The sequence below is a fragment of the Aethalodelphis obliquidens genome, unplaced genomic scaffold, assembly GCF_003676395.1.
Source record: "Aethalodelphis obliquidens isolate GAN/ISIS:26980383/991018 unplaced genomic scaffold, ASM367639v1 scaffold3, whole genome shotgun sequence".
Taxonomy (NCBI): domain Eukaryota; kingdom Metazoa; phylum Chordata; class Mammalia; order Artiodactyla; family Delphinidae; genus Aethalodelphis; species Aethalodelphis obliquidens.
The window spans coordinates 32,505,366-32,527,850 of NW_020837947.1; the positions used below are offsets into that span (position 1 = coordinate 32,505,366).

General features: G+C 36.6%; 1 protein-coding gene across 2 annotated transcripts in view; it reads right to left on the minus strand.

The window, feature by feature from the left end:
- The window catches only part of LAMA2 (laminin subunit alpha 2), a 447,101-nt gene that overhangs the window by 103,572 nt on the left and 321,044 nt on the right, over nucleotides 1-22,485 (minus strand). For both annotated transcript variants that reach the window (XM_027086788.1, XM_027086780.1), the window contains exons 34-39: nucleotides 17,971-18,082; nucleotides 13,049-13,211; nucleotides 11,536-11,746; nucleotides 4,358-4,474; nucleotides 3,507-3,670; nucleotides 2,026-2,164 (exon numbers count right to left, since the gene is read on the minus strand). In XM_027086788.1, the coding sequence (XP_026942589.1) occupies nucleotides 2,026-2,164; nucleotides 3,507-3,670; nucleotides 4,358-4,474; nucleotides 11,536-11,746; nucleotides 13,049-13,211; nucleotides 17,971-18,082 (906 nt within the window). The remainder of the gene's footprint in view (nucleotides 1-2,025; nucleotides 2,165-3,506; nucleotides 3,671-4,357; nucleotides 4,475-11,535; nucleotides 11,747-13,048; nucleotides 13,212-17,970; nucleotides 18,083-22,485) is intronic.

Here is a 22,485-nt window from a genome sequence, read left to right on the forward strand (position 1 = left end):
AATATGTCTTTTTTCTCCTTGTATAAATTCCTGCTGTGTTTCTTTGTCCTTTGTTTCTAATTCATTGAAAACATTCTTCCTGCTTTGCAGGACTAGACTCAAATGACTCTTTCATACACAAATAATAAACTTAATCTTACTCTTCTGTGTTTATCTATAGCTCTAGCAATAATACCAGCTCTAACATTTATGGAATGCTAGTACTATCTAGGTAATTGTTCAATTTAATGGCAAATATATTTCTTTTCCAGTATAATAGAACTATATATAATGAATTATTAAAATTAAAACTTTATTTATTCTGTTCTTGAAACACGGTCCAACAAACTTTCTGGCCAAATCAGTCTTCTGTGTGTTTGTTGTTAGCCACTTAATAAATCAGTGATTCTCTTTAGCTTTTACTTTGTAATTTTTCAGACACTTAATTATTTTTACATGGCTTATAGAGAAGGAATAACAATAACAAGGGGACATGCTGTAATGCAGTAAAACTTGTCCTAATTAAAACAAAAAACAACAACAAAAAACTTGTCCTAGCTCTATGTTAGAGTTTGGCTAGCCTATCATGTATAAGCATCAGTGTTGAGGAAAAGTGAATATTTCATGTTGGCCTGAATATGAGAGTCTCCTGAGGATAAAGTGATAGTATTAAATTTGGATGAAAATAAACAGGTCTTTAACATAAAATGTTAGAAGTTCATGAAAATGAAGCAATGACAATAGTGAGGATTTTATTGGTACAAAATGTTGTAAATAGGTATGAAAAATGTCAATTAGAATGACATTCATTCATTTACTCACGAGTGTCTACTCTCTGTCAGGTACTGTGCTAAATGCTGAAAATGGTGATCCAATAAAACATGGGTCAGATGAAAATGGTGAACTTGAAGACTAGGATCTTTAAATAGATTTGAAAAATGGTTCCTTTTGAAAGGATAATTGAACATAGGGAAGTTTCTGTAATAACTGTGCCATGATTTTGAATAAGAAGTAAACAGAACATATGGTATTGGTAGAGCTCATTCCAGAGAAACCAAAACAGTACTAACTGCTGATGGAATATGATGCATCATTCACCATGACCATAAAATAAACCTGCTAAGAGTGTGGCAAATACCTCCAATACCCCTGAAATCCATGAAAGCATTGTGCTCAATACCAAAGCAAAGAAAATAGGGATCTGTTTCTTCAACACCCACTATTTATGCATATTTCATTCACAGTCAAGTGTCCAATCAAATTCTTTTTCTCCTGAAATTCTGATGTATTTGGGGGATTCTGTGTGAAGCCAAAGGAGTAAGTGATGGTTCTGAACATTTTAACTCACCACGTGCTTCCTATGAAATGAAATTTGACCTGAAATAGTATTACCAAGGTTTATCACAAAACTTGGTTACAAAATGTTGCTCTACATGTAAAGGAAAAAGATTTGTTGCTATTGAAGATACTCAGATAATGTGCTATACTTAGAACCCGAAAACTCTAAAATATTAATTGCAAATTTATTTTGAACAATGACAGCAGCCAAAAGTAGCTTTGAAGGTAAACATTTCAACTGATAAAAACAGTATAATAGTTTAGAAATATATGATCTGGCGTGTTTGTAAAATGTGCACCTTATAATCAAACTTTACATAGAATCAATCTGTATGTGACTATAAGCACTGGTGTTAATTTCCAAGGCACTTTCTTACTGAAGGCATATGGAATAATAGTGATAAATTTCCCTGTTCAGAGTCTTATGTTTGACTGTTTTTCCTTTGCGAGTTGGTGGCACAAACTATTTGGCATCTGCGATAATTTCAAGACCCTTATTAATAGTGGAAATTAGTAGGTGACTGAGAAAAGAGTTTTGCTATGACTGAGAATTTATTTAGGATAAAATTTAAAAGGAGCCTTTGAAAATAATACAAAACAAATATTCTAATTTACTAGCATTTTCCAGAGCTTTGAGAAATTTAGTTCAGGTACTTATTCAAACAGATTGACCTCCATTCTCAGTACATAACGCTATTTGTTTCTTACCAGTTCTGTGGCTTCATGTGCAAGATCTTTGGCTTCTTTGGCAATTTTCTCAGCTTTATCAATATAGTCCTTAATATTGCTGTAAGCTTTGAAGGCTGCAGTGGCATTGAAGGAGATGTTTTTGGCCTCATCAAGGATTCTGTTGGGATTGCCCCCCAAAAGAACATCAGAGCAGTTGGTACTCAAATGAAGAACATCTTACTTATAACAAATATGGCTTCCAAATGATCATGGTCAGTATAATTATGTTAATTCCAAACCATAGTGAGGTATCTACTAATTGTATTATATTGTAGTTTTCAGTTTAAACTCATATTCCTAAATAATTAAGCAGTGAAATGCTGCCAACGTATTTTTAAGTACCCATAGCATCCTCCAGAAGTTTCTGCAACCATGAGCACCACGCAAGTATGAGCAGTGAGATGATTCTTTATGTTATTTGTGAAGCACGCACAGGTTTCAGAGCACTTGTTCTATATTATTGGAATGAAGTTCACAAAATCTCTTTAGAGTAGGTCCACTTCTCAGATGAGGCCAAATGAGTCTCGGTTAAATTGCTTGTCTCAGGTCACATGACCAACATGTCACTAATAAGCTAATTAAGGACTTGAAGCCTGCCTCTGTTGACTTCTAGCTTACTGCTCCATTTACCACCCTTCATGATAAATTAGCAAAATGTTAAAAAATGTTGTAAAATTGTTATAAAATGAATTGTATGTAAATTTTTTCCCAGGGTCTTCAAACATTAATATTTTCCTTTGTATCAAGAGTATTAAGTATTGAAACAGAACCTTACACATGGAGTATATTAAATACAGATTCATTTAGGAAAATTATTCTTGGGGCTAATACACCTATTTTGTTATGACAACCCTGAAATTGTAGGGGAAGCACACCAGTTATACCTAGAAGGCTGTTTACGAGTCAAACACACCTCACCAGTTGCCCCTCCCTCACTGACCCGTAAAAGAATCCCAGTTATAATGAGCTGTTATTTCACAGGGCAGTATGTAGTGCCTCCGTGGAATTTGAAAGAAAAAACAGGACTTAAAGGCTATGTATGGAGCCACATTTTCAAAAGCCACCCTTTTAACAATAAATAGTTTGATTTCATTAAAAATATAAAACTGAAATTTGAAGCAGAATGTGTGTTTATACATTATTATTTAAAATGCTAATAAGGAAACTGCTGTGCTCTCCAATAAAGAACAGAAAATATTTTTTCTAAGTGTAGCCTAAGGCAATGTTCACTCCCCACCATGCCATATTTGAATCTACTTTTAACTCAGACTTTTGATGCTGCTCCAGTAGAGCTTTGCCCAGACCCTTCTAATTAGGCTTTTCCACAGAAAGGCCATGTAGCTCGTATGTGCATAATTACAAAAATCAAGCTTTGAAAGCAACTCTCTACCATTTCTGCTAGTCAAAACTTTTGGACAAGTGTCAAGATACATAGATATTTCCAACAACAAATGACATACCTATCAAGGACAGCAGATGAATCATTTAACTGAGCCGCATGGCTCTCAGCCTGGGACACCTTCTCAGCAAGCTTCCTGTCCTTTATTTCTTGGGAGAGGTCATCTATTTTACCTTTCAGATCCTCAGACAGGGGTGGCAATTTAGTTTGAATGTCTTCAACATACTGATATGTAGAGAAAAGAAGGTATTTTAAGTAAGTGAATCCAAGCCTCCTCTCACTTATTAATTTCTCTTGGAGATCTAATTATACACACTTAGGTTTTTATGAAACTTCAAATTTACTAACCTAGCAGAAAAAGAATAGAAAATAAAAGCTATTATTTAATGATAGAGATTAGGAAATATATGAAGGCAATTTATACCAAGAAGAACCTGACAATCTTTTTAAAAAAATGCTACTTTGTAGCATAAATGATAGTCATTGGGATCTTTTACACTATTTGCATTTCTATTACCATTCATCACCACATATCAGTATCTACTGCGTTAGACAGGTCTGTTTGTAGCTTTACATTTCTCTTTTAACTAATATTCTGTGAATACTGAAGCAGATTGTAAGTGCTATCCTAGGAACAAGAAATGCCCTTCATCACTGTGAAAAAAATACAGGTTGGTGTGAGTGTGTGAGTACCCTCACCAGACATTCATGTCTACTGAGAGAATAATGTGAAGTCCTAATTGTTACCAATGGGTGAGCACGGTCACAATAGAATAAGGCAAAAACAACTTTATACCCACAAGAAACTAACAGTATTTGCTTATACTACTGAGATTTCTCATTGATTCCCATTTATGAGAGCTTGTATCATTATCATCTTTCTTTTAACTTTGGGTTTCATGAAATACTCACGTCTATGACTGAGTTGATTTCATCTGCAAGACGGTTGGCTTCATCAAGTATGTCAGTGCCTTCTTTTAAAGTGTCCTCAGTTTGTCGTTTGCCACTTTCAATAGCCTCCTTCTTTTTCTGTAGGACAGTATAAACAAAACATCAAAATGCCCTTTGGGGAAAACCCTATCCAGCCCTGTATTCCTGGCTTTCCTAAGCTGTCTAAACAAGGCTTTGCAAACAAGATATGTCATGTTGACTGTGAGACTACATGAGAGTGCTATAGACTACCCAGCCAGCCCTCCAAGAGTTACTTTATTTAAATACCTGTACAGGTACTTTCTTCCTCCTATTGTGAGAAAGTCATGCAAGAGAAGAAAAGTTATGTGATGGTAGCCGAGGAATTAAAAAATATTTTTAAAGTGAGATGCACATCCATTTTAATTGAAATGTAAGTACTGAATATGCATTGCTGAGCATGTGGTAGTACACTGAATTACATTGGAATGAGACATTAAATTCCAGAATCTATGTCCAAATGAATGTTTTGTGAGCATAAGTGTAAGCAGATTTATTCTATGGGAGTTCTGTAAAAATTGGAAGAAGTGGGATTTTATTTCTTTTTATTTGTTATTTTAAAAATAATTAATTAATTTTATTTTTGGCTACGTTGGGTTTTCGTTGTTGTGCGCAGGCTTTCTTTAGTTGTGGCGAGCGGGGTCTACTCTTCGTTGTGGTGCACGGGCTTCTCTTGTTGCAGAGCATGGGCTCTGGGCAGGCAGGCTTCAGTAGTTGTGGTGCATGAGCTTAGTTGCTCTGAGGCATGTGGGAGCTTCCCGGACCAGAGCTTGAACCCGTGTCCCCTGACTTGGCAGGCGGATTCTTAACCACTGTGCCACCAGGGAAGCCCAGAAGTGGGATTTCAAAGGAAACTTAGGGAAAGTACTTTCCAAAAAAAAAGAGAAACTCTCACATGGAAGAATAGACTTAATGGACTGTTCCATAAAAAAGAGAGCAGACTCTAATTTTTCTTTGAAACTGATAGCTTGTCTCAAACCACATGAAACTCATTCCTAGTCTGGAAGAGTAAAATCAATGAGAAAGATATAGTGTTATTTCTCCGTTTGGAACATAATTTTGCCTTTTTTTTCTTTCTATTTCTGACTCATTCTTTCAATTACCTTTTTACCTGTGGATTTAACTGCATCAATTATAATTTTAAGCCTTTGCCACTTACGCTTTTTATATAAATGATAATGCTAGTTTATATATTCATTTAGATTTCAGTATGTGCCAGGTAGTTTATAAGCTTTTCTCATTTAATTCTAAACTAACGCACGTCCTGTGTTTATCACCTTTTAAATGAATAGAAAATTGAACAAGTTAAGTGATTTACCCGAGGTCACACAGTTAGTACAGTGTAGTTAAGATTTGAATCCCAGTCTACCTAATGATAGAGCTTCGGTCTTGAGGTGTGAAAGCACTGACTTTCCAATTGTGGAAATCACACTTCTTATTTGCACTGGATAGTGCTAATTTCACACCCTACTTTCCCTACCTCTTCACCAACCACTTCAATCTGCTGCCAGTATACACATCTTATTCCTGCCTCTGAGCCTTTACAGTTGCAGTTGCCTTCACCATGTGCCCTTCCCCAGTTCCTTGCCTTGTTTCCTCCTCCATTTAGCTTCATGTAAAATGCTTATTCTCTCAATACTCAAAATATGGCCCATTGACCAGCAGCATTGGCATCACTGGGAAGCTTCTTAGAAATGCACAATCTCAATGCCTTTTTGGGAACTACCAACTCAGAATCTGCATTTAACAAGAAGCCTAAGTGATTGATACACACAATAAAATTTGAGAGAAATTGGTTTAGAACACAGCCTGGCACACAGTGAACACTACAGAATTGTTAACTATTATAATTACCTTATTTTCTTTTCCCTAGAACTCATTTATCTGAATTGTATTTTATAGGGTGGCCATCGATTATAGAAACATAGATAATACGATTTTATTTTTTGTATAGATTGAACCATCTTGATTGCTTCTTCTAAGAGTTGCTAAAAGCACAGGCTATTTAATGATAATCAGACACCAATTCATCACAAGATGCATGCATAGGGAGGAGAGGAAATGTACAGCCCATTGAGCTGGACCTAGTGGACGAAGGATACCATTTAATTCATCAGGCAATACACTGAGAACAAGTCACTTATTATGCATATTAGCCCATGCTCCAGACTTTATGGCCATATTATATTCTTATTTATTGGTTTAGTGACTATCCTTCTCACTATAATATAAATTCCATAAAACAGTCTTTGTATCACTTTATCTTCAGTACCTAGAAGAGTTCCCTCAATAAATAGTTCTGTTTGCACTGGTGACTCTTGGTTCATTCAACTACTCCCAGACCTGGCTAAATAAGAGAAATTTCATTCTCCCTTCATGAACAGCAAATGTAGAGGTAGTCCTGATGTTCCTGGTTATAAGGCATATCTTATTTTCCAAAGGTCTGACACTCTTATATAACTATCAATTTTAGCCCTTAGTTTTTTTTTTTTTTTGTGTGTGGTACGCGGGCCTCTCACTGTTGTGGCCTCTCCCGTTGCGGAGCACAGGCTCCGAACGCGCAGGCTCAGCGGCCATGGCTCACGGGCCCAGCCGCTCCGCGGCATGTGGGAGCTTCCCGCACCAGGACACGAACCCGTGTCCCCTGCATCGGCAGGCGGACTCTCAACCACTGCACCACCAGGGAAGCCCTAGCCCTTAGCTTTTGTATGAACTGATTTAAAATTGACCCTGGACAGACATTCAAGAAACTTTCTTTAGCATGGCTTGTTTGCATTTATGAATCAAGCTAACAAAATGCTGTATCAATAGGAGGGAGAATATTTCCACCTATATGTGAGGTGAAGAGCTACATTCATTTTGGTTTCAATTAAGCAGTGAGTTAGAATCTTTATAAAAGCTCTCTTTGAGTCACTTTAAGGAATCCATTGTTATGCAAAGATTAAAATGTGTTTTTTTTTTTTTTTTTTAAATAACACTGAAGCAGAAATGATCTAGGGATTAAAGAGATTTTCAGTGGTGGCTAGTTTCAGATTAGACACTAATGAAATCTAGGTTTGAACCAAGGAAAGATGAAGATTTGGAGCTCCTAAATATTGATAAAAGCATCGATATAACATTTATCTGTGTTTGCTTTATAGTACTTTCTTCATTGAGAAAGAACACTTCTGTTCTGTCTTGTGCCAGGTACGACTCTCTGCCCTGGAGATACAGTGGGCCAGAAGACACGTTTCTCATGGCTTTCTGGAGGGAAAAAAATTGAATGAATATATTAATGTATATTTTTAATGATGAGTGCTATAAAAATAAATAAAGACAGGGAATGGATAGAGAAGGACGTAGGATATAAAATACTTAAAGATAGGAAGCTTTGAGGAGCAAACGGGGGGCTCATGTTTAGAGAGAATATTCTCCAAGTGTATACCACAAGCATAATTGTTAAGTGATTCTGATTAGACACCAAAGTTGTTGTATTTCTACTTTTAACTTCTAATTAGATCTTAATACATTCCAGAGCTTTGTAAGTTTAATACCTGTTTTTTTTTTTTTTTTTGCTGAGGGGTGTTGCTGGGGGGTGGATTAAGAACTTACAAAAGTTACCTTCCTGTCTGTCCCTATCTAGCAACTCATTCTTCCCTTTCTTCCCGCTCCTTCCTGTTCAAGGTCATAATGGTAAACTTGGGGACAGACTGCTCAAAACACATTACTTTGCTTGATTGAATTGCTCATCTTCTCTTTGCCCCTCAGCCCACAGTTTCCTCTGCCTTTTCTCCATTGCTGGAAATGGCATTCTAACCCTGTCCCGTTCTAGAAAGTAGCATTCAAAGCCTTCTGTGATCTGGTTCCAAAGCCCCATTTTCAGAGCCATCTTATGCTACAGACTTATGAACAAGTATCACTGCTCTATTCGACATTTCCTAAGATCATACTTGCAGAGCTCTGTGTTTCTGCTTATGCTGCTCCATCATTTCTATCAACTTCTATGATGCCATCATTTTGGTGTTTGATTCTCCCAGCCCATATTAATCACAGTGTTACATATAATGAAAGGTTAAAATCCCTGAATTTTCAGGCAATCGTAAGTTCTCTGAGGCCAGAAATCATTCCTATTCAGCCTCTAACACCCTGGTTACCAATAGCATCTTGATAATGGTAGGTGTCTAACAGACATCTGCATATTTTTCCTGCCTGCTTTCCTAGCCTTATATCACACTATTTTCCAATACAAAACCAATCCTCCAGTTTACATGAACCACTCAGAAAGTCCCCCAAATATAATTTTCATCCATGACTCCAATATTTCAATTGCTTCTGATAGATTTCAGGATAAAACCAAATTTCTCAGCTTCGTTCTCAGAATGCAGTTCTCTTATAACTCAAGGTCTGGACCCTCTCTGTCTTCGTTGGCTTTCTATCCTCTCACTAGTTCACAGGCAGTCTTTATTCCAATCCTATCAAATCACTGACATTTCTCCAAAATGTCTATATGTTTGCATGGTTTTTTTTCTTATTTCTGGAATGTTCTTCCTCTTCTACTTTGACTCACTAGAGCTCACCCTTCAGGACTTAGCATACGTGTCAAGTCCTCTATGAAGCCCTTCCTAAATCCAGGGGTGATTTCGATGCCCTTCCTTTGCATACCTCCATGATAACTCCTGGAGTGTACAGACTAGTTTACTTGTGTGAGCCTCCCGCTAAATACAAGTCACCTGAAATCATCAGAGGTGGTGTTTTATTTTTTATATCAATATCAGTGTCTTTAAAGCTTAAGGCTGCATCTGAATCATGGGTAGGATTTTAAGAACACAGGTTGCTGGGCCCCACTCCCAGTTTCTGAGTTGATAGGTTTGGGGGGAACCTGAGAATCTGCATTATTAACAAGTGTCTGGGTGATGCTAATGCTGCTGTTCCAAGGACCACGCCATGGGGACCAGTGTTTGATATACTCGGTTTTGGTTTAGTACATTTCCTGAACTTAGGAGGGGTTTGATAAATGTTTTTAATAATAAACATTACATGCTTACTTCCTTAAATTAAAAAAAATGAGTTGGGTCTTAATTATATCACCTTTTTGTGGGCACAGGCTCAATGAAGTCATTTATTTAAAGCACAACTAATTACTCAATCAAATGGATACAATATATCAGTTCTTTTAAAATCTATATGTACATCAGATTAACCCAGGGGATGTTTTAGAATATGGACCCTGGACCACACCTCAGACCAGCTACCTCAGATTCTGGGTGGGAGCCCAGGGGATGCATCTGTTTAGCAAACTCTAAACAGGCGATGCTTTATTGGCCAGTCTAGCATCAACCTTGGCAATCAACCTTAATCAGCCTTGGCAAGCAACCTTAAATAAGCTCTGCCTTATTCATATTAATTTAGTCAGTTTATCTATTTATTCTAGTAAGTTTTAAACAAGCCTTTAGTTAAGCATCACGTGCAAAATGAAAATACAAGAAGGACAACTTACACTTCAATACTGACTACATAAGCTCCAGGCTTCTCTAGGGGTACCCAAGAATGATGGCTCTTGGTTTTAAACATCACTAAAATGAAGGAATAGCTAAAAGCACCATTTACTGTGCCACTACAACTCTTCTTGAAATACTTCCCAGATGCTTATTATAATTTCCACACAGGTTATTTTAATTTCTTAAAGTGTTGCCATAAAATGGAGTGGTGCACCTCCGGGTAAGTTACACCACTGGTGTATCACCGAGCAAGATGAATCATGCGGAAGCCTGTGATATGAAGGCAGCCTAGCATCCTGCCTAACAAGACAGTGCTTTTTCTTTAATATTGCCAGCATGTCAGTAGATTCCAAATTGGTTAAGATTAGATACATCAGTGAGTCTTCTCAATCCTCTATCAAAATGACAAGGCTAAGTCCCAGGAGAGGGATCCAGAAAACAATTCTTTTAAAAAATTAATTCATCCTTTTGCTTCTTAATCCAAAGGAAAATGGAAAGAAACGAATGGATAAAAAATATCCAGATTCTTTTTATTCAACTGTCATTCCATGAACAGTTTTGAGAGCATAATATATGCCAGAGAGTGTTCAGTTATAGCTGCAGGTAAAATTTTATGTTAGAAGAGATAAAGGTCTGTCACTGTTTTCAGATCTGTTGGGGTCAAATACTTTGAAAAGAACAAAGGTAAGTTTGTTTCTGGTGAGGAAGTTTTTTTTTTTTTTAAATGCTAAATACAGGTTTGTGCCATCAGATGAGTTGAATTCACTGTAGGGAGAAGTGATCAGTTTGCCATGTTAAATATTAAGAAAGAAACGAGAGAGAAAGGGAGAGAAAGGAAGGAGAGAAGGAAAGAAGGGAAGTAGGAAGGAAGGGAGAAAGGAAGGAATGGATGGAAGGCTCTGTTTTAGTTCTAGCTTAATTAACACTCTAAAAAAGGCAGAAGCTGCCTATCATTTCTTGAGGAGAGAACTCTCTCTTGTCTGAGGAAAAGGAGACGAAAATAACTCAGACTTGATCTGCTCATGTTAGTCCGTTGTAAAATATCATTTTCATAGAACATGTTGCAAAGAAGAAGAGAACCAAAATTTTCCCAGGCTCTGGTCTCTCAGTGAGCTGTTTCCTCTGTGCCCCAATTCCATTAGAAAATCCTTGGCACTTCTGTGATTTATGGCAGCCGGATGTCTAAACCATGGTTTGTGGATCAGGTTGGGTGGACTGTACAATCATATGGTATTAGTATTTGAAGAAACTCTAGATATGCCCTAGTGTAATGCACTCATTGTATAGTTGAGAGACTGATGCTTTGAGACTTTAACTTACTCACACTAGTACTTCTAGTTAGTGGCACAGTTGTCGTTAAGACCAAGGACCCCTGACTCCCAGTAAAGATCTCATTCCACTGTACCATTCTGCCCTTAAAAATCTTAAATAGTTTAAGTTATCTAAATTTTATTTGATTATATGGGCAATGATCATTCATTAAAAAACAAAAAGAAGGATCATTCCCCATTCTGCTTCTTAGAAGTCTCCTTTCAGAGTTGTCACACTTGATTTCATGCGTGTGCATCAAATTGACTTACTCCGCCATGGTCAAACTCCCACCCCGTGCTCCCAGATTCAGATGAAAGAGCCTCTAAGACTCACCTCCAAAGCAGTCATGTTTTTCTGGTTTTCTGCAGATAAGCGATTAGCTTCTTTGATTTTATCTGTGGCTTCTCTCAACAGGTCCCAAGCATCATCAACCTTGCTTTTGTAGTCTGCCAGTTTCTCCCGGAGATCCTTCTCCATTTCTTCATTTTTCCCTCGGGATTCTCCAAACAGCTTCTTCACTTTCTTCAGAAGGGCTTCTGCAGCTCTATAAACACCCCAGCCCAATAAGAGACAATAAGCCCTTGCCACTGCCTCAGGGTTTATTGGTATTAAACAGTGTTACAAAGAAATGCTAACATTAAAAGTATGGAAAAATTAAAAACAATATTTAAGGCAGATTGTGTGCTAAACCAAGTTGAAAACGGATAGCTGAAAAGTGGCAAGAGCATTTATAATTAAAACTAAAGAAGAAAAAACTCCACACATTTAAAATTGATTAGTAATATAACATTTTCATTTGGAAGGGATCTCATGTTATTCTCATAATCTGGCTGATGAAATCAGTTTTATGATTACTTCACACACCAAAAATAAAATCTACCTGATTAACCATGAGATATTTTCACTGTTACTTTGAATATAAGATATGAATATTGATATGTTTGGTTAGAAACTGTGAATATAGCGCCATGCTGTTGACATGCTAGTATGATATAATTTTGACCTACATTTCTTTTCCTTTGAACTGAGTGTTCTGGGAGTTTCCTGGATTCAACTTAATGGTTTTCCTAAAGTGATAATATCTGAGCCCTTTAAGGAAGGCTAAATATTTGAAGAACAGTAGTTCTCAAACTAAAAGGCATCATAATTCCCTGAAGAAGTTGCCAAAAGAGATTGCTGGGCCCCATCCCCAAAGTTTCTGATTCAGTAGGTCTAGGGTGGGGTTTGATAATTTGTATTTCTAACAAGTTCTTAGGTGTTGCTAATGTTGCTGATTTAGTATATACTATTTGATTATTAATAACACCATCACTTTGAAGTTAGCTGACTATGAATGTAAAAATGTATTTTTTTATTGAGTGTAAGGTCACAGGAATTCATTGGCATTGTAAAATCACTATCACTAGTCACAACCTCAAATTCCCAAACTTTATTTCATAGTATTAGGCATGTATTATTTGACAATTCTTCTATTCAGTATTTCCTAAGATGACAAAATGTATAGGATGGCCTGTTAAATTCATAACTTTATTTATCCAGATATTTTTATTAAAACAAAAATAATTAATAGTTCTAAAGGCCCTAATAATGGAAATTAATAAAGCAAGACCATTAGCCTAATTGCAGAAGGGATAGCACCGAAAAAAGATCATTTACTTGATTATATATAGGTATAAACATGCCTTTGATCCATTTTAGAGCAAGACAAATTATAACTAAGTAGATGAAAAATAAATAAAGAACAAAGTATCTCCTACTGATATGTGATGGAAAATTTAGAAATCTCTAAACAACAGTTTGGAAAGCTCAGTTTATCAAATGAAAAAGTAATAGAGCTTCTACTCACACCAACTCATCTTCAGCAACTTCCTTTTGTGTGTCTAGATTTTTCCTCCTCAGTTCTGTCATCATCTTATCAACTTCATTCTGAAGCTCTTGCAAATTTCTCTCAAAGGCCTTGTCTTGAATTCCTAGAGTTTCATTTAGTTTTACAGCTTTTTCACTTACAGCTGCAGGGGGTAAAACAAATTTTGCAAATTAGTAAACTAAATGCCACATTCAAAAATGGCACCCAGCATCTGCTCTTCCCCACCATCTCTAAGAGAAATGTTGTTTGTCATGGGTGTTCCTGCTGGGAAACAGAGAGGCAGTTGCTATAACAATCCATAACAAACAAGGAAATGTGACATATTTCTTCATATTACATTGCTTTTAGGGGGACACAGTAATTAAAACACAGTGTTTCTACCCCAAAAGGAAGAAATAAAGTAAACAAATAGCTCAAACCTTCTTCAGGTAAAAGGTAAAAAATGAGACATGTAGCATAACACTTGGAAGCTGAAAATGCAAGGTCTGCATTGCTGATTAAGACACAATCATATTCAATTTTAAAACCCTGAGTATAGAAACACTATCAGTGATGAGATCTCTCAAAACGAACCTGCCCTTGTACTTCCACGCAGTTCTGTGTTGATCTGTGTAAAGGAATGAGGAAAGGAGCCCCTATCTACGGACAGGCATTATGCATTAGGGCTCACAGATACCCTCCAGCAATAACAGCCATCCTAAGAGTCTGTGTTTATTATGCACTAAACAGGTTTTCAAACTGTGCTCTTTGGAATCTTAGGATTCTCCAGGCGCTTCAGGTATTCTACAAATGATATCTCTTCTGCCAAGAATCTGTTTTATAGGTTGGTGCTCTGGGCAAGTTTTCATTTGAAAAAAGAATTCTATGTCAAATAATAGTTTGAAAAATTGGTGAACTGAAACATGCACACAGTTCTACCTTAGTTTTAGACCAACTTTTCCTGAAGCGTGTTCTATGGAGCACTAATTTAGCAAGATGAAGAGAGGTGTTTTTCTGAACTCTTTTATCTTCTGAACACTATTTCTATTATATAATATTACCTATGAAAATCCCCAGAATAAAGGCTATGGGTTGGCCAAGAGACATTTTCTACCATTCAAAGCTGTATCCTAAGACCTCTTTAAGACCTAAAGAATTTTCAAAACTCATTTCTATACTTGGAGAAACTTTTCTGATTAACACTGGTGGGAGCTGTTCCAAGGGTCATATGAACAGAGCTCCTGAAAAAAGTGCACATAGTTAGGCGAAGTAGACCAGCCATGGGGATGTGACATGGTGGGTTAGTACAGTGGTTCTGAAATGTGGTCCCCAAATTAGCAACCTCAGATCACCTGGGAACTTGTTAGAAATGTATATTCTCAGGTCCCATCACAGATCTATTGAGTCAAAAAGTCTGGGGTGTGGACCAGCAATTTGTGTTTTTAACAAGCCCTCCAGGATCTTCTGATGCACCTAGAGTTTGAGAATCTTGGGTTAGTAGAAGAAATTGAGTTTCAATCTCTAATTCTACCCTTTCCAAAATGCATCTTTCTAATTCTTTTTTAATGATAAATGTCTTTGGTTAGAAAATTGCTGCAGTCAACCTGTTATTTCTGATAACCATAGTTTAATCTGCAGAACAATCTAAATCAGGTCTTTTAAAGAACAAATATGGCCATTCTTAGCCCTGTGGTAGAAATTATTGCTCAGGTGCTATTCTTAGAAGTAGGTGAGGGTGCCTATTTTCTGGCTGACTACTTCATAGTCATCCCTTGACATATGCCAAAGAACCTTCTTAAGATTCCACCACTATGATTAGTAAGATATCACCTAGGCCATGTCATTCTTGTTAAGGAAACATGGTAACCATGGACTATTGATTGGAAAGCTCCTTGGTCCAGCAGACTATGGGGAAGCCATGCTAGAATGTTGATGATGAAATGTAAGAAGGTTTCTACTCTTTAGATTTCAAGAAAGGTAGTAGTAGATTTGGCTCTACTGATGATACAGCCCCATCCTTTGGTTTGAGTGCATGCCTATCTGTACAGTTGGTTTTAACCAATTGTAGCATGTAAGTAACCAATGACATCATTTGTCTTCACATTTTTTTTTTTTAAATGAAAGGGATAAGCCCCACTTTCTAACCTGACAAAGCTGTATGTTTTTTCATTATTAAATGAATACATAAATGAACTTTGCTTAAAGACATTTTTGGAAATTTGATGGAATTTAGGTCCTGGGCCTAGGTGGTATTGAGGAAGGAAGGAATGTGAGATGCAGCCTCACTATTTCTTTTGTGGTCTAATCTCACAGCTAAATTTCTACAGAGAAGAATTTGGTGGAAAAAGAATGATGGAGTGAGAAAAGGAAAAGATGGATTGCATCATTTCTTTTAAATGAAAGCAATATGTAAGCAACCAGAAGAAATTATTAGGGTACACAAAAACTGCTTTAGCAAAATGATGCTATATTAAGAAAGCAGCATTATTTTAATAGAAGAGGTCTGATTGCTCCTTTGCTTCTATACATGGAATTTGGAACTTCTCTGAGTACTTTTAAACTAAAGATAAATGTGTTATGTAGTCTACTATTCCAAGATATACACTATCACTTCAGTATGTTTTCAACAGTATTAAAAATACTTGCAACATAAACACATCTTTTAAATTTAATTATCTTTTCTTTCTAACTTATTACAAAGGGAATTTAAAGTCGTTTAAAAATATCTTTAAAACAAGATAAAATAAATATAAAAGGAAATGGAGCAAAGATAAAAAAAATTAATGTAAATCAGGCAAAGAGTTACTAGACAGAAATGCATATGCTGGAATGCCCAGGGCAGTGGATCCTACATCTAGTGTTAAGCAGCTCAGTAGCCAATGCATCAGGATAAAAAGGAGTATTTTAAGAGGTATACAGTATCCATAACATACAAACTAAATAAATAAATTCCTCAGGAGAAGCAGAGCTGTTTTTCATGCTGAACCTGAGAAAAATATCCTATAATGGGTAAATTTATCATGAATGACTAATACTATTGAGACCTGAAGAACAGGAAAGAAGGGTGTCCAGCATTTCTTAAGTCTTATTATACATCAGAACATATGCTAATGGTTTATACAGACATCCAAGCCTTGTTATATATATGTAAACGCTTTATGATTTAACTCTGGCATATTCAAATTTGAATTTTCATGAAATTTTAATAGTTAGATTAATTCTGTCAAAGTTCTTTTACAAAGAGCTGTGGTTACCATTTTTGTTATCATTTACGTTAGTACCTGGTGGAAGAAGAGAGTAGTATTCATTTTGTCCTCGGGTATAGGATCACAGCTGTCCACATGGTACTTCACATGAATTAGAAAAAGGTGCCCCATTTGGACAGACACAGCCAGACCACCTGACGGATGCACAATGTAGGAAATGGGAGACACCTTTGATGACATAACCCCTTTCTTTGATAGACAGATTGTGGATGGTGAGCCAAGCCTGGGTTAAATACCATCTCCACTCTGCCCCCTGCTGGTGCCTTTGTGGCACGCACAAAGATGCAGATAAAGTAGGCAGTGCTGGTACTGGAGTCTATCGGAAACGTGTATTAGGATTTATGCTTATGTAGCAACGTTTGATTGAAATGATCAAGATTAGTTCCTAGGATAGGCTGCTGGGTGTTAGTGCTTGAGACTGAGTTGGAAGGAAAAGGAAAGTCCCTGGAGTACTGACTAATGTCTTCAGGAATCCAGGTAGAGTGAATCTGTTCTAGCTGCAATGGGATTTTTTTTGGTGGGAGGAAGGGAGGGTGGACACTTTCAAATAACATTACTGGAAAATAAAAACAGGGAAAGGACAACAACTTCATCTAGCAGAGGAGAAACCACGAGTTAACTGAGATTTTTTTGGTAGGAGTAACTTCTGTTTCGGATCCTGACACGTCTTGCCTGAGATTATGCCTCAGATTGAAACTCTGTTGTTTCTTGCTGTGGGGAATCTTTGGAATTTTCTGCCTCTTCTTGGCCAGTGATTCCTAAGACTGACCTGTCAGGATATGCCTTGAAGGTTCTCACATCCTGATTTATTTGGCTATATTAGAAAGCAAAGTATCTAAAACGTATAACATTATAGAGAAATAAAAATGTTTTATTTTTAAAGCAAAAAGAAAACACTTTTTCCTATTTTCTCAACATGCATGCATGTTTATCATATATTAGTAGATATTTAAGAACTAATGTTTTGTTGTTTTGTTTTTTGAGGGTTTTTTTTTTTCTTTCTTTTTGCATTATCTGTTTTCTTTGAGTTTCTTAATCTGGGCTTTTGCCTAAAAATGGCTTCCACTTTGATTCTCAAATCAGATTGGTAGATGCCAAGAACTAACCCTTTGAGAATTGTGGACTAAATGCAGTAGAGCTTCTGGTAAGGTAGCACATCCAAATCCCAAGGAACAGATGTTCATTAAAAACTGGTACCAAGTATTTAAAAGCCATTTTGAGAAATTAAAGTGCTGCTTTAAGGTACTGAGCAGAACAATAAAATTAACTTTTTTTAAAAAATCAAGGATCTTTTAAATAGTTCTGAATACAAAAACAGCACCATAGCAGAGGATAAGTTGCCCATTAAGTAATTTAATCATATTTGATCACAATAGCCATTCCTCAAGGATCAGAGCATTCATAAAGGAATGCATTCAATTTACTGCTATTTTGTACTCATAATTCCTAATTCACTGACTTCTGTCACAAATTTACTGTAGGCTGTAGATTCTCAGTTGATAATGCCCTTGAATATCTTGATCAAAAAACTTTTTAAAAATCCAACCCTCAAATTTAGAAATGTCATCTCTTACTAGAGAAATTCCAGTCCTGTGCAATCCTTTTTTTCTTTTCCTGTTAGGAGAAATAATGATTAAATTGTGAGTTTTCTAATACCTTCTGCGTGCTGGGCCAGGTCCTTAATGAATTCTCCTAAGGAGTTTGCTCTCGTGTTGGTCCTCTCTGCATCCTGTCCAGTTTGCTCGCCATCTGCTGTCACTTTGGTAGCCTAATGGACCAAATTCGGGAAAAGCATAATTAATAGAGATGATGAAGCTACAGCTAGATAAGCTCTCACCGGCTGCATTTTCTTTCAAATATTACTTTGAGCCAAAGGAAATTGATGAATTATTGATCAGATGTACTGGAAATGACGCCCGTGCTCAAATATACAATTAAACTTTATTACTTCTTCCATTAAATGGAAATCAGAGAGCTGTATTTGGTCTTTTTAAAACCCTCATTGTACGCAATGGCACAGTAGAAGCCATAAAGCAGAATTATTTTTGAAATATTTTGAAGGTACTATTGCCAAAAGTCTTTAATGGATTCTTCAGCCTGCACATGTTGCAGTTTTGTCCATATTTTATTTACTGAAAAAGTGTGGAGTGTAGCAATGATCTCTCGAAAGAGGCACAGACAACCTGTCTCAATCAGCTTGATCCTATAGATTCGGTTTAGATCAATACATTAATTAAAGAAACAAAGAAAGGGAATGCTTAGCTACTAAGTAGTAAATGCTTGTTTTATAACACTGTAAAGATCTAGTAAAATGTTAAAGAAGAATAAATGTTAACTTTCCCCATATGACATCACCAAAAAAGATTCCAGTAATCACAGGACCATATATTACTATCAACAAAATAGAACAGAACTCTACAACAGCCCCACCTCCCAAAGAATGTCCTCATATTGTTTCACCCTTATTCACATTGAAAATATCACTTGACACAATGGAATCCATTTAACGTGTTCATAGTTAAGATATACCATATGTAATCAAATGGCATGTGTAACATTACAAGTTTCAGATACTACGAGGCTTAGAGCACCTTGTAACAGGTTTATACTTCGTTTTTTAATGTGTATGCATATGCTAATAAATATGACTTCCTTTTCTAAAAAATAGGGATAATCTAACTACAGAAAATGAATCAAAGAATCACAAACTGCCTCAATACAATTTAAATAAAGGTTCAAGCTGGCAGAGTATTAATACTCCACAATCTTGTACCAGAGTGCTTGCATTTTAGACATGCCCAGAGAATCTAAGTTGTTTTATACGTAAACGGATTTTAAATAGAACTTAAGATAGAACTAACTGTCTGGCCAGCACAGAACATGGTAGGAGGTGCTGCAGGAATTATAGTGCATTTTATGATTTCCCAGGGGGCAATAAGAGGTTTAATCCATGAAAGTTTTCAAGGTTTTAAATAAAAGGTAGAATATAAAGTCCAACCATTATCATCTAATTTCTTAACCTTCAAATATTATCACCACAAATAAAAGAATGAAAGGAAAAGAATCCAATGGAAGTTTAAAAAATTCCTCGTTATAGTTTCAGTATATATACAAAATGATTTGGCGTGTGTTAATCAATATATTAGAATGCTCTGGATTAACTCTTCCAAAACATTAATATTGGAATGATTTTCACTTTTAAATTCGAGGTCCAGTTGGGTCAAGAAACTCTACACATACACACCACACAAATGTATGCTCACATAATTTTTTAAATGTTGCTTTTGAATTACTAAGGTCAGCTGCTTAAGATGTTGGTCATCTAAACTGCTTTAGATGTTTGTCTAGTCTGGATTTTACTGTGTTCTATAATATCTCTACTAATTTCACATATCACAGAATACTATAAGGGATTTGATCTACATTATTATCATCTTGCAATATCTTAAGAATTAATATACCACCAGCACTAGTATCACTTACTATACAGAAAATATACATTATAATTTGAACTAAAATTTATTTTTTGCTTCATCAGTATCTTATTTACATTACTAAAAGGTAATAATTCCCACAAATCTCATACCATAGAGCTTTCCAACTCTTGTATGCTCAAAGCATCTAATTTCTTGAAAATAAATGTATACTGATACACTCTCCTTTTAAAATTCTGGATGATCAAGATAATATTCATTGCCTTGACTTCTATTTATCAAGTTAATTTATAGAAAAATGTGTAAGAGTCATTGTTAACACACTCAGTACCAATAACATGAGTACTCCAATATTAAGATGTGAAGAATTCTACATGACCCATGGTAAGAAATAAGTCAAAAATGTTATAATTAAGACCCTATGCGATCAGCTTCCCTGGCTTCCTTTTATATGTAATATGCCAATCTCTTCCCTTCTTAGGGTCTTCTCATATTCTGTTGTCTTTGCCTGGAATGAGCTTCTGCTCAACACTTTAGTGGCTGGATCCTTGTCATCCATCAGCTTTCAGTTTAATAAGTATCTCTTCTTGGTGTGGCCATCCCCAGGGCACCTATCTAGGTTTCTCAGCTTCCTGCAGAAGAATATTTCCTTCATAGCTCCATGCATTTTAGAATTACTATTTACGTGTTGGCATACCTATGTAATGGCTACCTGACTAAAAAGTAAGCTCTAAGAGGACAAAAACTTGGTCTGTTTGCTCATCACTTTATATCCAGCTTCTAGTATGATATCTCACTTACAGCAAATATTGAATGAATGTTGTTAAATATACGACTAAACAATTTCCTAACTAATCTTGTCAACATTATTGCCATTCTTATTGCCTACTTATTGCCTACCTTTCCAGAAAAAGCTTTGTTCACACTATTGCTCCCTAACTCCTCTCCAATTATCCAAAATAAATCCAGCCCCCAAGATGATTCACTTCCAACTTCACCTTCTCTGTGAAGGCATTCCCAATGATTTTGACCCATACACTCCTTTCTTAGATTTTCAAAAACCACTATCATTACCACTATTCGTGACTGTTGTGGGTAATTATTTTTTTAGGTGTTTCGTCATATCTATTGAATCGCAATCCTTGGGGGCTAGGGTTATATCTTATCTCTTTTTTATTCCTCCGAGTGCCAGGAACAGTGCCTGGCAAACTGTAGGGGGTCAAGGATGTTTGGTGATTGACTGATGTAGTAATAATCAAACAAACTATTCCTTTGAAGTTCTAAAGCCTGGTGGAGAAAGAAAAATCTCTTTCCATATGCCTTTCTGATACCATTCAAACTGGCCATATGCCTGGTTTTGCTTACCAGTGAATGTGGATGGCTGGGCATTTTTTCTGGACAATTTTCACAGCCTTATAGGAAGCTGCTGCTGAAGGGCTACAGCTGAGTGCTTAGGAGGAGAGCCAGGCCTGAGTGCCTCTGGTCCCAACCACACTCCATTCTAGTTAGTGGCCTTCTGGTAATTCAAAACTAGCCTGCGATTGCACACCAAATACCACGCTGGTGGGGGTGAGTGGAGGTAGGGGCCGGGGGTAGGCAGAAATCTTTATGGCCAGCACAGTACTTACTAAGGGAGAAGATAGCCTTCCTTCTGCACAAAAAGAGCTTCCTCTCTTGGCTGCACTCCAGGAGAGGAGGAGATGTGAGATTCCTGGACCAAAAGGCATTGACTTATGATATTAGCCCTCTAAGAGGCGGGTTACACAGTCAGGCTCAGCTGTACCCCAGATTGATATGCGTGTTCAGAGGGCTGACAATACTCTTGTGTTTCGTTTACTCTTCCTGCCTTTAGAGATACAAAGAGGGCATGATCTCTATTTTCACACTGGTGAGGATGAAGGTATAAAGAGGTTAAGTGACTTATCTGAACTCACACATATAGGAAATAGGGGACAAGACACAAATTTTCTGTCTCACAGCCTTGTATGCTGTCTGTATTAAACATTAACTTATGTTTGGCTAACATTCAGGAGGACTGGGAAGATACTTGAAAAAGTTAAGCATTCTGGGTGGGAGGAGGGACACGGCTCCAGCTTTTATGTATTTTAAGTGCATAAGCTTTAGGGTTTAGTAAACATATTTAAAAATCCATATCAGAATATCATATAGATACATTAAAAAAAAAATCATGTCCCTGGTGGCCCAGTGGTTAAGACTCTGCCTTCCAGTGCAGGGGGTGCAGGGTTGATCCCTGGTCAGGGAACTAGGATCCCACATGCTGTGCAACGTGGTTAAAAAAAAAAAAAAATCCTGTCTCATTACACAGTAATGAAGTTGAAGAGTCACCTTGTCAAAACCACCCAGGAGAGACTCCATAAAGGAAGGCAATTACAAATACACTATCACCTATGGGGAGTGGTGATAGATTGTAAAAAGTGAAATTTACAAAAATCAGTTTCAACCAGGACAGGCTATTGATAATGTTACAGATGAAGGCTACATAGTACATGATAGGAGCTGTCTGCCTGATTCAGTTTGGCTCTCCTTGTATTTTATTAACTTGCCATCCCCATCCCTTAGTCAGCTTCCTTCTAACTCACTATTATCTTGTCCTTTGAGTATTTGACAAATGTCTTCTCATTTATCCTAATATGTTGTACAATCTTCCTTTCATTCTCTATCTTAGATTTTCTTATTTTTACTTTCTCTTACCTCCGTTCTACATATTTCCAGTGTT